Source organism: Schistocerca gregaria, chromosome 5 (genome assembly GCF_023897955.1).
Source record: "Schistocerca gregaria isolate iqSchGreg1 chromosome 5, iqSchGreg1.2, whole genome shotgun sequence".
In the NCBI taxonomy this organism is placed as follows: Eukaryota; Metazoa; Arthropoda; class Insecta; order Orthoptera; family Acrididae; genus Schistocerca; species Schistocerca gregaria.
Genome location: NC_064924.1, coordinates 263,969,553 through 263,988,972, shown reverse-complemented (window position 1 = coordinate 263,988,972; position 19,420 = coordinate 263,969,553). Strand labels below are relative to the sequence as shown.

The window sequence follows — 19,420 nt, the reverse complement described above, 5'->3', positions numbered from 1 at the left end:
GACATAAAAGGGAAGCAGTGGTTGGGAAGGGAGTGAGATAGGGTTGTAGCCTATCCCCAATGTTCTTCAATCTGTATATTGCGCAAGAGTAAAGGAAACAAAAGAAAAATTCAGAGTAGGTATTAAAATCCACGGAGAAGAAATAAAACTTTGAGGTTCGCTGATGACATTGTAATTCTGTCAGAGACAGCAAAGTACCTGGAAGAGCAGCTGAACAGAATAGACAGTGTCTTGAAAGGATGATATAAGATGAACATCAACAAAAGCAAAACGAGGATAATGGAATGTAGTCAGATTAAATCGGGCGATGCTGAGGGAATTAGATTAGGAAATGAGACACTTAAAGTAGTAAAGGAGTTTTGCTATCTGGGGAGCAAAATAACTGATGATGGTCAAAGTAGAGGGGATATAAAATGTAGACTGGCAATGACAAGGAAAGCGTTTCTGAAGAAGAGAAATTTGTTAACATCGAGTATAGATTTAGGTGTCAGGAAGTCGTTTCTGAAAGTATTTGTATGGAGTGTAGCCATGTATCGAAGTGAAACACGGATTATAAATAGTTTAGACAAGAAGAGAATCTGAAGCTTTCGAAATGTGGTGCTACAGAAGAATGCTGAAGATTCGATGGGTAGATCACATAACTAATTAGGAAGCATTGAATAGAATTGGGGAGAAGAGGAGCTTGTGGCACAACTTGAATAGAGGAAGGGATCGGTTGGTAGGGCATATTCTGAGGCATCAAGGGATCACAAATTTAGTATTTGAGGGCAGCATGGAGGGTAAAAATTGTAGAGGGAGACCAAGAGATGAATACACTAAGCAGATTCAGAAGGATGTAGGTTGCAGTAGGTACTGGGAGATGAAGTTTGCACAGGATAGAGTAGCATGGAGAGCTGAATCAAACTAGTCTCTGGATTGAAGACCACAACAACAACAAAATCATCATCATCTCACCACAGACCATGCAGTAGCTGGCGGCCTTCACTTAATGATGGAGAGCAGCGGCATTTGCATTACGTTGTCGGTGCTAACAGACAAGCAACATCATGTGAAATACCTGCAGAAATCAATGTGGGACATGCAATGAACATAGTCATTATGACTGTGTGGCAAAATTTAGTGTTAACGGGATATGGCAGCAGACAACCAATTTGAATGCCTTTCCAAATAGTACATCACCTTCAGCTCCTCTCCTGGGCTCATGATCCTCGGTTCGACCCTAGATTACTGGAAAACTGTGGCCTGGTCACGTGAGTCCTGAATTCAGTTAGTAAGAGTCGATCGTACTGTTGAAGTGTGGCATGGACCCCCAAAGCCATGGACGCAAGTTGTCAACAAGGCACTGTGCAAGCTGGTGGTGGCTCCATAATTATGAGGGCTGTGTTTACATTGAATGGACTGGACTAGAATTTACTGGAAATGGCTGTGTTTGGTTACTCAGAGATCATTTGCAGCCAGCCATTCGTGGACTTCATTCTCACAAACAACGATGGAATTTTTATGGGTGACAATGCACCATGTCACCAGACCACAACTGTTTGCGACTGGTCTGAAGAACATTCAGGACAATTCGAGTGAATGATTTGGGCACTCAGATCACCCAAGATGAATCTCATCAACCATTTATGGGGCATAATCAAGAGGTCAGTTTGTGCACAAATTCCTGCACTGCAACACTTTTGCAATTGTGGACAGTTATAGAGGCAGTGCGCTAGGGTGATATCCCATGACTTTTGCAACCTCAGTGTATTTGAATTATTTTATTTTTTTAAAAGTCAGAGGGTATTTTGCCCATCTCATTTAATCAATGCACTATGTGGAACAGTACTGGTTTCTCCAAAGATCTAAACAATTCTGAGAGAATGTCGTCTACTCCCGAAGCCTACTTTCAATTTAGGTCTCTTAGCGCACTGCCAAGTTCTTGTCCCATTATAGCATGCCCTATCTCATTTTCACCCCCTTAACTTTACATATTTTCTTTCCTTTTACAGCACGCCTATATGTGCTGTCCATCTTTGATCCTTCCCTTCTTTTATTGTTACTGGCATTAATATCGAACTAAAATTACATTTCTTGCCAATGACATTTAAAGGAAGTATTATTTTAGAAACAAAAAGCTTATTTGCACAGGGTCACAACAGATGTGCTCCTCAGAGAACCAATGAAAATACACTCCTGGAAATTGAAATAAGAACACTGTGAATTCATTGTCCCAGGAAGGGGAAACTTTATTGATACATTCCTGGGGTCAGATACATCACATGATCACACTGACAGAACCACAGGCACATAGACACAGGCAACAGACCATGCACAATGTCGGCACTAGTACAGTGTACATCCACCTTTCGCAGCAATGCAGGCTGCTATTCTCCCATGGAGACGATCGTAGAGATGCTGGATGTAGTCCTGTGGAACGGCTTGCCATGCCATTTCCACCTGGCGCCTCAGTTGGACCAGCGTTCCTGCTGGACGTGCAGACCGCGTGAGACGACGCTTCATCCAGTCCCAAACATGCTCAATGGGGGACAGATCCGGAGATCTTGCTGGCCAGGGTAGTTGACTTACACCTTCTAGAGCACGTTGGGTGGCACGGGGTACATGCAGACGTGCATTGTCTTGTTGGAACAGCAAGTTCCCTTGCCGGTCTAGGAATGGTAGAACGATGGGTTCGATGACTCTTTGGATGTACCGTGCACTATTCAGTGTCCCCTCAACGATCACCAGAGGTGTACAGACAGTGTAGGAGATCGCTCCCCACACCATGATGCCGGGTGTTGGGCCTGTGTGCCTCGGTCGTATGCAGTCCTGATTGTGGCGCTCACCTGCACGGCGCCAAACACGCATATGACCATCATTGGCACCAAGGCAGAAGCGACTCTCATCGCTGAAGACGACACGTCTCCATTCGTCCCTCCATTCACGCCTGTCGCGACACCACTGGAGGCGGGCTGCACGATGTTGGGGCGTGAGCGGAAGACGGCCTAACGGTGTGTGGGATCGTAGCCCAGCTTCATGGAGAAGGTTGCGAATGGTCCTCGCCGATACCCCAGGAGCAACAGTGTCCCTAATTTGCTGGGAAGTGGCGGTGCGGTCCCCTACGGCACTGCGTAGGATCCTACAGTCTTGGCGTGCATCCGTGCGTCGCTGCGGTCCGGTCCCAGGTCGACTGGCACGTGCACCTTCCGCCGACCACTGGCGACAACATCGATGTACTGTGGAGACCTCACGCCCCACGTGTTGAGCAATTTGGCAGTACGTCCACCCGGCCTCCCGCATGCCCACTATACGCCCTCGCTCAAAGTCCGTCAACTGCACATACGGTTCACGTCCACGCTGTCGCGGCATGCTGCGATGGAGCTCCGTATGCCACGGCAAACTGGCTGACACTGACGGCGGCGGTGCACAAATGCTGCGCAGCTAGTGCCATTCGACGGCCAACACCGCGGTTCCTGGTGTGTCCGCTGTGCCGTGCGTGTGATCATTGCTTGTACAGCCCTCTTGCAGTGTCCGGAGCAAGTATGGTGGGTCTGACACACTGGTGTCAATGTGTTCTTTTTTCCATTTCCAGGAGTGTATAATTAAATCAAAGTGGTTGAATGCAACATGAACATACAAACTTACATTTTTCCTCGGTTAGCTGCTTAAGAACTTCACCAACAATCTGCAAATGAAATTTTTATTATTAATAGTATTTGAAGCAAAATGCTACTGCAACTGATGATGAAAGGCTTTTCAGCAGCAGTAGTCTCTCTCTCTCTCTCTCTCTCTCTCCCCCCCCCCCCTTTTACACACACACACACACACACACACACACACACACACACACACACACACACCTCTCTCCTTCCCCAAATATTTTGTTGATGCACGCTGATGGTACATGCACCAAAATACTTTACCTTGTGATATGATTTCTTATGGAGGACATTATATTAAACATGAAGCATATGTTTGCAGAAACAGGCTCAGTTCAAAATTAGAATTGGGTACAGCAATCTACTGAAAACTGTAAATGGTTGAACCAATGACAAAGCATAATTCATTTATCGCAATGATATGTGTTAAAATGGAACCAATATTTATTTTGGACTCCATCGTACACTGTTATTAGCCTGTTAACACAAACAAGATCTCATATTCAGTGAGTTCAGCACTTCACTGGAAAAAAAAAATCTTTCAAACAAACCTAGACCTGAAATTTTCTGTCAGATTACAAGTGCATACCGGACCATGACTCCAACTCAGGACCTTTGCCTTTCACGGGTAAGTGCTCTACGAGCTGAGCTACCCAAACAAAACTCACGACCTGTCCTCATAACTTTACTTCAGTCAGTACCTCATCTCCTACCTTTTGTGACGTTTGGAAGGTAGGGGATGACGTGATGGATGAAATAAAAGTGTGAGGATGGATTGTGAGTTGTGTTTGCATAACTCAGACAGTAGAGCACTTGCTGCAAAAGGCAAGCAGTTTTAATCTACCACAAAGTTTCATATTTTCATATTAGTGCACTCTCCGCTGAAGAGTGAAATTTCATTCTGAAACCTAGCCCTGGTACTACACTCAGAGGTTTTCTAAATGGATGCCACTTCTGACGTTGCCTGATACGATCCTTGTTCGTAATGGTTCCCCTAGAGTTAGAGCATAAACAACACAACCAGCAACCATCGAACCGTCAGTGTATAACACACCAGAGCCCTGATAGGTGGCTAGGATGGAATAAAAACGGCGGCGGAAGGCCTCCAGAGGGACTGAGTCCTTCGGGCCCTGTGCCAATTTGAGCCGAAGGTAAGGGCGGGGCACACACCACGGGGGTGTTCGCAGAGGGGAACCCACCCTGAGACGGAGCTAGAAGGCCCCAAGACTCGAGTACCCAACTCAACTGCCGGCTCACCATGCGTTCGAGCAACTTGCACAGAATGTTGGTGAGGCTAATGGGGCAGTAGCTGTCCACCTCCAAAGGGTTCTTTCCAGGTTTCAAAATGGGGATAACAATACTCCCCCGACCCAAATATGGTTGTACAGGTCCACTGAGAGGTGTTTCAGCATCTGACAGTGGATGGGATCTGGCCCAGGAGCCATTTCAGGGCAAGTGGCTAGGGCACTGTGAAATGCCCACTCACTGAATGGGACACTGTAGGATTCAGGATGGCGCGTGTGATATGAAAGGCTCAAACATTCCAACCGCTCAGTGGGAAATTCTCAGAGGCGGAACTGAGAGCAAAATGGTCTGCTAAGCGGTTGGCAATTATGTCGGAGTCAGCACAAATTACCCCATTCAGTGAGAGTGCAGGGATGCCGGCAGGGGTCCGATAGCCATATAGGCATCTGATCTTTGCCCAAACCTATGATGGAGAGACATGGAGGCCAATGGTGGAAACATACTGTTCCCAGTACTCCTGCTTGTGTTGACGAATGATGCGGAGGGCCCACGCACAGAGCCATTTAAAGGCGACGAGGTTTTCTAAATTGATGCCACTTGTGACGCTGGAACACCTGCCTGAGATCTTAATCACCTCGACGATCACTGGTGACCACGAAGGCACAGTCCTCCGCCAAGGGGACCCAGAAGAACTGGGAATTGCAGATTCTGTGGCAGTTATGGTGCCAGTGGTGACTGAGTGAACCACCGCATCAATGGCTTCATGAGAAACAGGTTCAATAGCAGCAGTGGAGGAGAACAAGTCCCAGTCAGCCTTATTCATAGCCCACCTGCAAGGGCACCCAGAAGACTGACAGAAAGATCGGAAAGGGGTCACTACCACAAAGGCCGTCATGCACACTCCATTGAACATACGGTAAGAGGCTAGGGCTGCAGAGCAAAAGGTTGATGTCTGAGTACATGCCATGTGCCACACTGAAATGTGTGAAGGCACCATCGTTTAAAAGGGAGAGGTCAAGCTGTGCCAATACGTTCTCAACGGTGGTGCCTCAACCTGTTGCCACTGACCCACACCACAGATGGTTATGGGCACTTAATTCACCCAGTAACAGAAAAAGTGGCAGCAACTGGGCTATCAGCGCCGCCAGGACATGCTGCGGGACATCATCATCCGGTGGAAGATAGAGACTGCAGACAGTAACAACCTGTGGCGTCCACACCCGAACAGTGACAGCCTCTAAAGGTGTTTGTAGAGGGAAAGACTCGCGGTAAAGAGGGTGAAGGACATAGATGCAGACGCCACCAGATACCCTTTCATAAGCTGCCCGGTTCTCATAACAACCCCGATAGTCACGGAGGGCGGGGTTTCACATTGTTGGAAACCAACTTTCCTGAAGAGCAATGCAGAAGAAAGGGTGAAGGCTGATAAGCTGTCGGAGCTCAGCTAGATGGTGGAAGAAACCGCTGCAGTTCCATTGGAGGATGATATTGTCCATGGCTGAGAAAGGCGTGTAGAGACTGGGAAGGCAGTTTATTCCGCTTGTTCACTCGCTGCCACCGATTCAGTACCCACGCAAGTGACATCCATGGCGTCTGAGGGACCAGCAGGATCCAGGTCTTCAGCAGACGCCAGAATCTCAACCTCTTCCTCAGACGCGGAGCTTGTAGGAAGTGGTGGAACGGGTGCCACCGCAATGTCAGGATTCTTGGGAACCTTTTTCTTTTTGTGCTTCTCTCGCTGTGCCTTCGGTGGTTCAGGCTGGGTGGGCTTCCCTGGGTCAGTCGCAGGGACGGACGATGACCGTGAGGCCTTATGACCAGTGACTGGTGGTTGTTTCAGCCACTTGCGGGTATCTGCGTTTCTGCTGGTCTGAACTTGCCTAGGGAGGCCCCCAAGGGAGCCCTTCTTGGCGAGAGGAGCCGAAGAAGTCTTACGCTTCTCCAGCTGGGAAGGGGGAACTGATGTCCCCGATGGTTGGGGGGGGGGGGGGGGTGTTGCTCCTGAAGTAGATGGCGCAGGAGCAACAGGGAGTGAAGTGCCCCCCACCATCAAGGGGGCAGGTGTGGTCCTTCGACTCTGAGAGCTGACTGGAAGTGTTGCAGCTGATGTAACTGTAGCAGGAGTGACAGTGGCAGCATAAGAAGACATCATGTGCATGGGATGAAGCCGGTCAAATTTCTGCTTAGCCTCTGTGTAGGTCAGTTGGTCCAGGGTCTTTATTTCCATTATTTGCCTTTCCTTCTGCAGAATCTGACAGTCCGGCGAGCAAGGGGTATGGTGCTCTCCGCAGTTGACACAGATGGGAGGTGGGGCACATGGAGTATCAGGATGGGATGGTTGACCACAATCGCGACATATGAGGCTGGAAGCAAAGAGGGAAGACATATGGCCGAACTTTCAACACTTGAAGCGCTGCATTGGGGGAGGGATATATGGATTGACATCACAACGGTACACCATCACCTTGACCTTATCAGGTAATGTGTCACTCTCGAAGGCCAAGATGAAGGCACTGGTGGCTACTTTGTGATCCCTCGGACCACGGTGGACGCACCGGACGAAATGGACACCTCGTCTCTTTAAGTTGGTGTGCAGCTCATCATCAGACTGTAAAAGATCTCTGTGGAAAATAATGCCCTGAACCATATTTAAGCTTTTATGCGGAGTGATAGTAACAGAAACACCCCACAGCTTCGTACAAGCGAGCAAGGCTTGTGACTGGGCAGAGGATGCTCTGTTTTTATTAAGACTGACCCTGACCACATTTTGGACAAGCCCTCCACCTCCCCGAACTTGTCCTCTAAATGTTCTACAAAGAACTGAGGCTTCACGGACACAAAGGATTCCCCATCAGCTCTGGTACAGACGAGACACCATGGTGAATACCTTTCGCTATCATTCATAGCCTTTAGTTCCTCCCATGGTGTGACCAGAGTGGAACAATTTGGGGTCATACACATTAGCCTTAAAGTGAGCTTTTGAACGCTTCGAGACTGCTGGTGGCTGGCCACCAGCAAGAGAAGATGTGCCACGCTCCATTGCGTGTCATCCACCCTCATGCCACCTACTCCCACCAAGGGCCCTCCCCACAGGCACTACCCAGCCACAACAAAGGCCACCTGGCAGGATGGCCTTTGCCGGGAGTCCTGATGCCCCAGGGAGATGGGCATCTACTCCTTGGCATACACGAGGAGTTAACGGCGCAGGCATCAATAGAGCGATCCCTGTCTTGTCAGGGGGCTACAACCAACAGGGTACATGGCGGCCCTACCATAACGCACTGGCTACCGTGTTGGATTTTAGGCGACATGTAGTCCATGGTCGCCGTCAGTGCAGAAAGTGGCACTGCATATTGCATGGCGGAAAGTGCACGCAGGAACGTATCCATGCCCAAGAGATGGAGAGCAGGCAGGACTGCAATGCAACGTTGAATAAGCTGGCGAAAGTTCCCAATGCAAGATGGACACAATGCACCAAGTAAGGTGCCCTTCCCCAATCAGCTCGCTCTTCGGAAAAATTTTGAGATATGGAGGTGAAACCCGACAGTGGAGCATCACATAAGGCCAAAACGTTTGAGACTCCTTTTAGTCGCCTCTTACGAAAGGCAGGAATACCGCGGGCCTATTCTTACCCCCGAACCCGCAAAGGGGGGGGGGGGGGAGGGGCACCGTACAGTAGCTTGCTGAGTATCTACATAGATGTAGTAGTCAGCTATTTAATAAGAGAAGAACTAATACATTATTAAGAAGAAACTAAAACTCACAAGGAGAGGTCTGAAGACGTGGGACTCCCTCTTTGAAACCATTTATTCAGTGATTTAGGTTAGGGTTCCCAGTACCACACCCACGAGCTGGTCATCATTTTTCCTTCTCGTCATTCTTTTTTTGATTTTGATATTTGTCCATGTGCTATAACTATTGTTATTTAGTTAATTATCTTTTGTAATATTTATAAGTTTGTAAACACTGATTTATCCATTAAAAAACAAAAGACGAAATAATCTATTTATATTAGTTGTACAATTGTGTTAAAAACTTGTTTTTCAAAACAAGAATACATTTTTATAGTGAGGAATGGTCATAGAAACACTTAAAACATAAATTCTTGTTGCACTATAGGTAAAATAATACAGATGAAGATTTAAACGAAAGCAGAGATTACAAATAAAACAAAATTCAAGCAAAATGAGGAATAGAAATAATGAATGCAGGAACATGTGTGAAAATATAAGATGATAAAATGGAAGAAATTAAATTGACTTCAACACACAAAAATAATTAAAATAATAGATAAACATTACAAATGAAAAAAATGTCTTGAAGAAAAAAATGAGAGCAAATGGAAAGTTAATACAGTGATTAAAATCATACGACAAAGGAACACCAATAAAAAAAAATTACATTTAAACCAATTATTGGAATAAAAATAATGTTAAAAGTGATTCTGATAAAGAATTTAAAATAAAAATTTTCAGATCACTTGATTGAATTTGAACCAGCAACCTCCTATGTCACACAAATGTATCTTAACCATTATGTTTCACCGCTGTTCTGCATAATTTATTAATTTTAAGGGTCTAGATACTTGCTCGTATTGCAGGCCACAAATCCCTTACTGTGAGTAGCTGAGGGCCACTAGCTAAAAAATGTGGCATGGGGCAACTTATTGCCAACTGGGATCTCCCTGTTCCAATGCTACCTAGATTGGGCACATGACTAAGTCCTTGAGCCATTCATCAAAGTGGGACCTCGTTTCCCCTCACTGTTAGTTCTACATACATATTTCAGATAAAAATTCAGTCATCAGTGGAAAATACATTTTTAATATGTGAAATGAAAATATATTTGCACCTGATGACAGAATTTTATTCTGAAACAAATACATATGAGTAAAAAAACTTTTTTAAAAGCTATATTTTCAAACTGTTTACAAAACAATGCTATCCCTTTCAAACTACTCTCCATTACAACTAACATATTTGTCCCACTGGTACTTCCACTGTTCAAAACATTTTTTGTAGTCATCTTTAGAAACGGCTAACAGCTCCTCACTTTTCATGACTTCTTCAATGTTGTCAAATCTGTCCTCTTTCATGCATGGAAATAAGAAAAAGTCACACGGAGCTAGGTCAGCCAAAAAAGGTGAGTGGGGCAGCAGGACCATGCCATTTGTAGCCAAAAATTGTCTAACAGAGACGGCTGTGAGTTCAGGTGTGTTGTCATGGTTGTAGAACCAGTCAACTGTCCACCACAATTGGGTCATTTTTGACAATCATCACTAATCTTTGACAATTGCTCAGTTGTCAGTGGTATGTGACCACAAGCTCTCGAATTTTTTCAACATTTTCATCGATTCGGGTAGTTGATGGATGTCCAGAACAAGGTTCATCATCACTCAACACATTGCCATTTTTAAATTGAGCAAACCACTCGTACACTTGAGTATTTCCAATGGTGACATCTTGATGAACTGTTTTTAACATTAAAACAGTTTTAGCAGAATTTTTACCAAGTAGAAAACAAAATTTCACAGCTGCAAAATGTTCACTTAAACTTGCCATCATAAAAGACAAAACAAGAACAAAACAGTACTAGTAAAAACAATCACTGCAGATGAACAGAACAAGCCATGTCTACAACACATGTGGTACTGATCTGGCTACGAGTTGCGCTACACACAGCTAGCGGCAGAAGTACTACACAAGCTCCGCCCATGGCAATATTATTCTGGTTTTTTTGGGTATCCTCTCATATGCTGAACGAACAGTGAGGGGAAATGAGGATCAACTTTGATGAATGACTGGAGGACATGATACTTAGGACCACAGATCACAATACAGATTGTTTCAAAAGTCAGTCCCATCCATGGTGACTTCTTGTCAGGATAATATTAACTGGAGTTGGGACATCACTGTTTGAACCAGTTAGAAGTCCCTCAGGGCTAAAAATGCTGCAGCAGGTGATGGCAATCTAGCAGGCAACAGAGCCACAACAATGAATAAAAGTATACAATCCACTCTGATGAAATTTAAAATCTGATTCGCTGCCTAGACATTATCAGCTACGATTTTGGGTGGTGACTCAGCCGGCTTGCTGCGGAATATATCTGAGAGTCAGAATGGTACGACCAAGACAGAGGCAGCAGAGGATGTGGAGTAATGAAAAGACGGTTGAAGAGAAAACTATCACACAGTTGTAGATATCTTCGTTGTCCATAACTTATTGGTTCTAGTCATGGGCATGACACAGTTCACTATTCTATATTGCTAAGAGTCACTGGTATGTGTTTGTGTGACTGGTATTGGTATCTTTATTTCCAGAGCATTCTTCCTGATAGTTTACTTGGTGAGCTACATCTGCAAGTTCATTCCTCAGGATCCAGTCTAAAAGGAGAGCATGTATTTGTGTTACCAATGGAGGCCAGGAAAAACAGGGGACTGTAGTCTGCTCACAGTCACTGTAGTTTAGGAAAGACTTATGTAACTGGTATCAGATGTAGTGCAGAGCATGGACGAATGGCAACAATTCCACCAGAAAGACACTGCATCTAACTGGCAGAGTGTGTTGTTCACTGGTGCCATTATACACAGAGGTGTAGCCTGCCCTACGTTCAACTATCCACTAAGTACTGAGAGGAACAATCAGTGGAAAACTGAGGATTATGATCACATCCTATGGGTGGAGAGAAAGATCATGTTAATTTGTGGGTTAGACATGTATCATTGGTGTGTTATGAGTAACACAGTGAAAGCAGGTAAGCAAAAGTCAAAACTGATGGGACCAATACTGTGATTCCAGACCAAGATTGTTTTGGAAGTTTTGCTTGCCTGCCAGGAAACAGAAGGTATTGATTTGGATATTCTGGTTGGCTTCGAACACATATGGCATAGTTGAGGAATAATTAGTGGTATCCAATTCATACAGGAGAAATCCCTGACTACCAGGAGACTGTCCAAAGGGCTCACACAAAAGACACCAGGTTTATACCTGATCCCTCAATGGTGAATCCAGTCGAGGAGTTGCAGTGCCAATGGTCCTGCTGATCCACAGGCCTGGCTTTGGAGAGTAGCGAAGTGGTGGAATGGTCCACACCGCAGGAAGTGGTACTGAGACATCATCTCAGAACATTATGTTTTAAATGGCATGTCCAATTAAGCCGTCTGGGGATAGCCAAGTTAACCTGTCATCAAATTTGGGTCCTAAGAAGCAATGTGTGTTGACCACATGAAGCGCTCATTTTTAAGTAGAGATCTGGGTGCGGATGAGCAGTTCTTGTCAGCAATAATTCATGACAGAAGTTTCAATAGCGGTAAATCTGAAGCTGCGTGTACATATTCTGCTTTTATTACAGCATCCTGTAGTTATCGTTCAGTGGCTCTTCATGTTGAAAGAACTATAATAGATACCAAAATCATCAAGTATAAGGACGATGAGACTATAGATTGCCTATGGAGTACACTGACCACTACTAAGAAGATGGTGACACTTGAAGAGACCCTAGTGGGATTCCATTTTCCTGTGTGTGGGAATCACTGTAGGCATAACTGGTTTGGTATCAGAAGGATTGCCGAAACAGAAAATTTTGGATGTAAATCTGGAGTGCGCCACAGAAACCCCAATCATGTAAGGTGGTGAGAAATGGTGGCACCATGAGATGTCACAGGTTTTACACATGTAAAAGAAGACAGTGATGAGATGTTGGCAATGGATAAAAGCCGTTGTGATAGCAAGCTCCTAGTGAAGTAGGTGATCACTAGTAGGCCATCTCTCCTGAAATCAACACTGTGAGTTAGACAAGAGGTCTTTTATTTCAGGAACCCACCACAGTGATTAGCTTAACATGCAAAGGTCATTAATACAGATTGATCTGCAGCCATCCCCTTCTTGAGGGGTTTCTCTTCTTTCAAAACCGGGGTAACTGTACTTTACCTCTGCTAGGAAGGGGACTCACCCTCCAGCCAGTGTTGAAAATAGCATGGAAGCAATGCTCGCATTTTACATGTAGATGGTGTAACATTTGATTATATATTCAATCACGAACCAGAGCTGTGTTTCAGCACATTGTAAATGTGCTGGTAGCAGATGAATGGGTGGGGGCTCACACTCAGAAAAATGTTGTTACACAATTTCAAGTGTTACGAGTGACACCAACCTGTTCACTTTTTGTGGAGATGGGGGACATGGGTATGGTGGGGTGTGGTTTATATACACCAATGCTTGGGCAAAGTGCATCATCACCAGATGGTTTGCAATGACAAGCAACAGTGGCATAGAAGTGAAACTGACCGTTTCAGATGGAAAAATTACAAATGTTGCAAATTACTGAGTTAGCATATATGCGTGTAGCACAGTGCCTTAGAATTGTGCTAGATACCCCATCTTATTCATGAGAGTCCTTAGACTTCAGCGATTTAATTACTGGCTCAGTTACCCTCTTGTATCACTGAAGTATATTTCAAGTAGCAGTCTTGTGAAGCAATTTTCTATTAAAGTTAAATGATTCACTGTAGAGACCAAGTTTTTATTTTAGTCAATTTCTGTATTCAGAAACTGACTTAAATATTGTGCTTATATTTGACATGTCAGTAACAAAAACTTTTTTACTATGTACTGACTATGTCCTCAACCTTGCACTGTTGGCCAGATAGTTCCTTCACAATTGACCACATGGTATTAATTTTATCTTGATAATTAACTATTCTATTTGCATACCACATGCTTTTCAACTTCAACATTTTCAGCGACTTACAGTCCTTTTTGTAAAGGTCTACAGCAGCTTGATTGTAGCTATTTTTAATGTTTTGATACAATTCACTTTCTGTTCTACATGATCTCGCTAGTCAGGCATAAGGGTTGCCAGTTAGTGTTAGTACCTTGCTTTAAACATTCTAATGGAAAAATGTGAGAAATGTGTTGAGAAAAGCATTACATTTATCACATATGTTATTAGCACTATAGTCCGCCCCCGGTAGCTGAGTGGTCAGCGCGACAGAATGTCAATCCTAAGGGCCCGGGTTCAATTCCTGGCTGGGCCGGAGATTTTTTTCCGCTCAGGGGCTGGGTGTTGTGTTGTCCTAGTATTTTTATTGTGTGTGTGTGTGTGTGTGTGTGTGTGTGTGAGAGAGAGAGAGAGAGAGAGAGAGAGAGAGAGAGAGAGAGAGAGAGAGAGAGAGAGATGGGGGGTGTTAGTGAGAGCTGAAAACCAGTTGTCCTGATCCAGGTTTCCAGCCTCCTAATGGTCAGCTGTAGCTGCCTCATCATTATACAATCAGAGGAAGAGTACAAGATTGCAAAGACATCCACAATCAAAGAGCATTTGACAGGGCTCCTGACAGTGGAGGAAATGCCACTGATAACAGTAGCAAATGAAACACTGAGTACACTGCCATGGTGGACCTCATTCTCTTGAACATAACAGTCACACAAGACATCACCAATGTGATAGCAAAAATGCCAGTCATCGAGGAAGGATTGGATAAGAAGCAGCAGATGGTAATCCCAATTCATGAAGTTGGCAAAGGATGTACCTTCACGTAGTGTCGTAAGCTTTTTCAAGGTAAAAAACATGCAAACGAAATGGTTTCAGTGCAAGGCAGACTCCAGTAGAATTAAGCTGTCGAGGGTGGAATGATAGCTCCTGAAACTACACTGGGAGAGGCTCAAGTGACATCGGGGTTCGAGAACCCAGACAAGGTGGCAGCTGACAATGCATTCAAGAGTCTTACCCACGCAACTGGTAAGCCTTACACTCTGGTAACTGTCAGGTGTACTACAGTCCTTGCCTGGTTTCCAGAATGGAATCAATATTGCCTCCTTCCAAGTTGTGGGGTAATGTCCATCAAATCAGATCTGATAAAAACAAGAGAGGAACTGTCCTTTCAGTTCAGGGCAGAGATGATGAAGCATGGCATAAGAATCTCATCAGGTCCTGGAGCAATGTCTCTGGCCACAGACAGAACCGATTCCAGTTCCCACACAGAGAATGGAAGGTTGTAGACTTCCTCATTATGTGAGAAGAAATGGAGCTTTGCCATCTCTACGGCCCTAGATAACGCCTGAAAGGCAGGAATTTGTCTGGACGATGCAGTGACTGTAAAAAAAGTGTTCTGTTAAAATGTGAGCCATGTCTTTAGACACATCCATCAGGACCCTATTTCTCGACAAGGCCATAAGGGGACAGGTACTGCTCTTTCCTTAAATCAACCTTATTTATTCCCAAATTTGCAAAGTGGAAGTAGACTCATTAATGGAAGTCTTGAATTCCTTCCCGGAATCCCTCTTCCATTCTTTTATTACTCGCCTTGCATGTGCTCCCGCAGATCTGAAGGCATGAAAGTTTTCTGTAGCTGGATAGTATTTGAAGTTCCATAGAGCTATTCGTCTAGCTCTGATTGCCAATCCGCAGTCATCATTTGACCAAGGTACAGGTCATCAACTGAGGAGGTTGCTAGATTGGAGGATGGACTCTGCGGCAGCTCGTTGGATCTCACATGTGATGTCTGTCACCATCTCCTGTGCACAATCCTTTTGTTCAAAAACAGCCTGTCGACAGCACAGCAACCAATTTGCCCTTTGGATCATCCAGCTTTGTGATCTCCTGTTGACCACTATCTGAGTCGGCAGACAAATCCACACTGGGAAGTAGTCACTAGAATGTAAATATGTAGCCACTTCCTAATAAACTGAGTTGGCAATTGCTGGGGTGCAGAAACAAAGGTCCATGACTGAAAAAGACCCTATAGCTGTAGAGAAGTGCATCATCTGACCTGAGTTAAAAATGCAGATATTCTCAGAATGGACAAGTCGCTCGCTAATTCAACCCGTGGAGAATGTGATAGATAAGCCCCACAGTGTGTTGTGTGGATTGAAGTCCCCCACAAGGAGGAATGGGCATGAGAGTGCCCAGAAGAGTTCTGCCAGTGCTTGTGCAGCCAATGTATCATGAGGCGGAATATATAAAGAACACACTGTGAGGTGCTACAAATTGCATGGCAACTGCTTGTATGGCCACAGTAAGAGGGACATCAGTCATCAATGAAAACAGCCACTCCACATTTAGCCCTGTCCCCAGTAATACCTTGCTACCTATAAGGGTGGTAACACCTTAATGTAGGTGTGTCAGGGACTTTAAAATGAGTTTCCTTTAAGCAGATGCTGAACGGTTTCTCCTGGACGAGGAGCTGTAATTCTTCCAAATGTGATCAGTACCCATTTAAATTCCACTGCAATACGGAAGTCCCTGTGGGAGCCAGTGATTACTGATTATCAATCGTTTCTTTCTCTTTAAAGAGTGATGATTTACCAGGGAGGTCAGGGCTCTCTGGTTCCTCCAATTAGAAATCCATGTACCCAAGAGTAAAGTCCCCATCTGAGAGGGAGAGAGCTCAGCAATCCGAAGGTTTAACTGCCACTTTCTTTGACTTTGAACTACTTCTTGAAGGATGTTTTTCCTTACTTATGGAAGAAGTTGGTTGCTTGGGTTTAGGGGATGGCTTATTACACTTCTGATGGTGAGCAGCAGTATGTGGCTTGTGTTATGAGGCCACCACTGACGGCTTCCAAATGATTTCTGGGTCAAGTGTAGTGTTTCCCCCTCAAGTACACTGACAAGTGCATGTGCTCATACTTTAATCTGTGGTCTGAGTTTTTTTGGCAGCATCTTTTTGGGGTGACTCCCAGAGCATTTTATACAGTTCAGAGGAAGTGTACAAGAATTGCCTGATTCGTGAGCTGAGCCTCCACAGTTTCTACGTGTAGCCTTTCCATTACATCCTATAGTAGTATGGCCAAATCTTTGACACTTGAAGCATCAAATTCGGTTAGGAACAAACAGAACAAACAGGGGAACCTTAAGACAGATACGGCCAGCAAGGATGTTTCCTGGTAATTCTGGAGTGTTCTGCACTTCCGTGACACCAACATTTTTCCATTTTTTACATAACTCCACAAGGTCCATCTCCTGTACAACACAACACTTTATGGGAGTGCATTTCCTTCAAAGGTTAAGATGAAAGCGTCTGTATCTGTGTGGTTACCCTTGGAACGTTCTTGTAGTGTCAGACAAAATGTACACCTTGCCATTTGAGATTGGCTTTTAGTTCATTGTCTGTCTTGAGCATGCGGCCTCTGTGGAAGTTATCTCCTTACACCAAATTCAAAGTTTTATGTGAGACACAGAGTCACTCACAAGCCTGAAGAGCTTTAGACTGTGCAGCAGAAGAGGCCTTAATTACTAATGACTCACCATGCACTTTTCTCAATATGTCAAGTTCTCCAAAGTTTTTGTCTATATTTTCCACAAAAAATAACAGTTTTATCACCATAAAAGTATCCTCATCTGTTCTGGTGCACACTAGGTATAGGATAAATTGTTCCGCTCCCAGTTGTCTGGCTGGTCCCCCTTCCCATGAGGTAGCCAGGGCACACAAAGCAGTAGATTTGTTATCCATGTTGAAATGTCTAAGAGTTGTTTGTCGAGGTGGCTGAACCAGAATGGCTATTATGCTGGTTCAGTGTGATATGTTTCATGTGCTCTTCCCATGAAAGGCACCCAGATGCAGCAAAGGTCATCACACGCAACAGGTGTTGCCGGGAGCATTGATGTCCCAGGAAGATGGGCTTCTATTCCCTGGCACATGTGGGAACTAGCTGCTCAGGCATCAGAAATGTGTCATCGTAGGCTCTAATGAAAGGCTCAGAGAACGAATTATGTTTCCTTCTATACACGTAAGTGGCATACATGCCTACATGGTGTGTTAGTTAAGAAAATGGCACTACATGAATGGACACACTGGAGAAGCAGCACAAACTGGTTCTAACATACTAACCAAAAATGTTAATGACTACAGTAACATACGAAACATGCTAATACCTCTTAATTGAGGAAGGTCTGGACCAGACGGACAATCTGTGGCTTGTGGACTTTGTTTGGCATTGTGGGAAAAACCACTTAAATGACGCACTTGGTGGCAAAGGAGTGCCAAAACGGCTGGGGATAGGACAGTAATGGCATGCATTGCACTGCACTATTAGCACTACACTGCACACACTATTCCAATTGCTGAAACCGGGAAGGGGGGGGGGATGAACTGGGCATCTGGCATAAGGCTTTGTACTCTTTTAGTCAACACAACTGCCTCAAGAAGACGCAGCTAAGGAAGGTGGTGTGGAAAAAATGCGGTAACACTCCTCTAGTTAAACAGACCATGACAGGACAACTGTTACGAGCACGGGATAAGAGTTGTGGTTCACACATACCCAGGCAAAATGGGGTGAATGACAATGTGGGCCACAAAGTTACTTTGGCAAGCTGCCAAGAGCACAGCTTGGAATGTTGCCTCATTTTAGTGGAATAAGGGACTGGTTGAGCGATGGATGGGCAGGCCTAGCATGCAGAAAGTGTGGTTGTCTATGGTCTCCCCCCAGCAGAAGTGACCAGTGAGAGTGTCGTGGAGCTGGTTTCCTGTCTACAAAGCCTGTCGTCTGCTGCTACAGGCCACATAACAAATCCACCACGTCAGATTTGCTACCTCGTTGGCTTTTACAAATATACATGAATTTTGATAGTTATTGTGTGCACAGGGTCATTGCCCTTGTAGGCAGTAGACACTATTTAAGGTGCTGTTCTCCAGTCGATCCACACTATGGGGAAAATTTTGAAAATGGGGGGCCAAACACATATGAGGACAAAAATTACTTCAGCCAAAAAGTGATACACATCATTACGAAGTGTTGTATTCATGACCTATGGAACACGTATAGAGGGTGATTACACTGCAGGAAACTGATTGGTGCAGTATGGTTGTGTGTACAAAGGTGACTGGGGGGTGGGGATACAGAGAGCAAAGAATGGAGAAATGACTGACTTGCCACTGAATGGGGCATCTGTTGAAGGTATACGGTCAAAGGGAAAGAAATAGACAGGGAATAAAACTGCTACACACAGGAATTGCTGCAATGGCTTGGTGCCCCTTGCTGTTACACGTTATAACCACAAAGGACTTTTGAATGCCATTGTGGGAGGTGAGGTGGAGTATTTAGTGTAATGGATCAGTAGAACTTTTTTCTTGTACCTTTGTGCAAAAATCGAAAACATAGTTAGATTGTTGATTTCACCAGCTTGCTGTCATTTACAGTCATTATTCCTCCCAAAATCCTAATGAGAAACTGATGCAGCAGCAATATATCTCATGGCAGAACAGCACGAATTACAATATCTCCCTCAGAAGCTACTCAATACTCTCCAAATCATGCCTCCAGTACTCTCAGGGCTACATTTAGTTTTGGGCTATGTCCTGTGGATGTTTTCTGGTGGGCAGTTTCTGAGGGCACTTTATGAAGAAATTCAGACCTGTCAAGTGTGACCCTTTGCCTGGATTCATCACTGTATACTACACTAAACTCAGTGGTTTTCTGAAATATCTTACAATGATCACTTAGAAACTCCACTGATTGGTTTCCTTACTAAAAAAAAGTCCGATCTAAAATAATTCTGGGTTTCTAAGAGGCTAAGCCAACCTCGGTCTAGGAAACACCAG

General features: G+C 44.7%; 1 protein-coding gene across 1 annotated transcript in view; it reads right to left on the bottom strand.

Annotated features, from left to right (window-relative positions):
• Positions 1-19,420, bottom strand: part of LOC126272499 (26S proteasome regulatory subunit 10B) — a 53,757-nt gene that overhangs the window by 29,540 nt on the left and 4,797 nt on the right. The window contains exon 3 of the mRNA XM_049975389.1: positions 3,625-3,664. Coding sequence (XP_049831346.1) covers positions 3,625-3,664 — 40 coding nt within the window. The remainder of the gene's footprint in view (positions 1-3,624; positions 3,665-19,420) is intronic.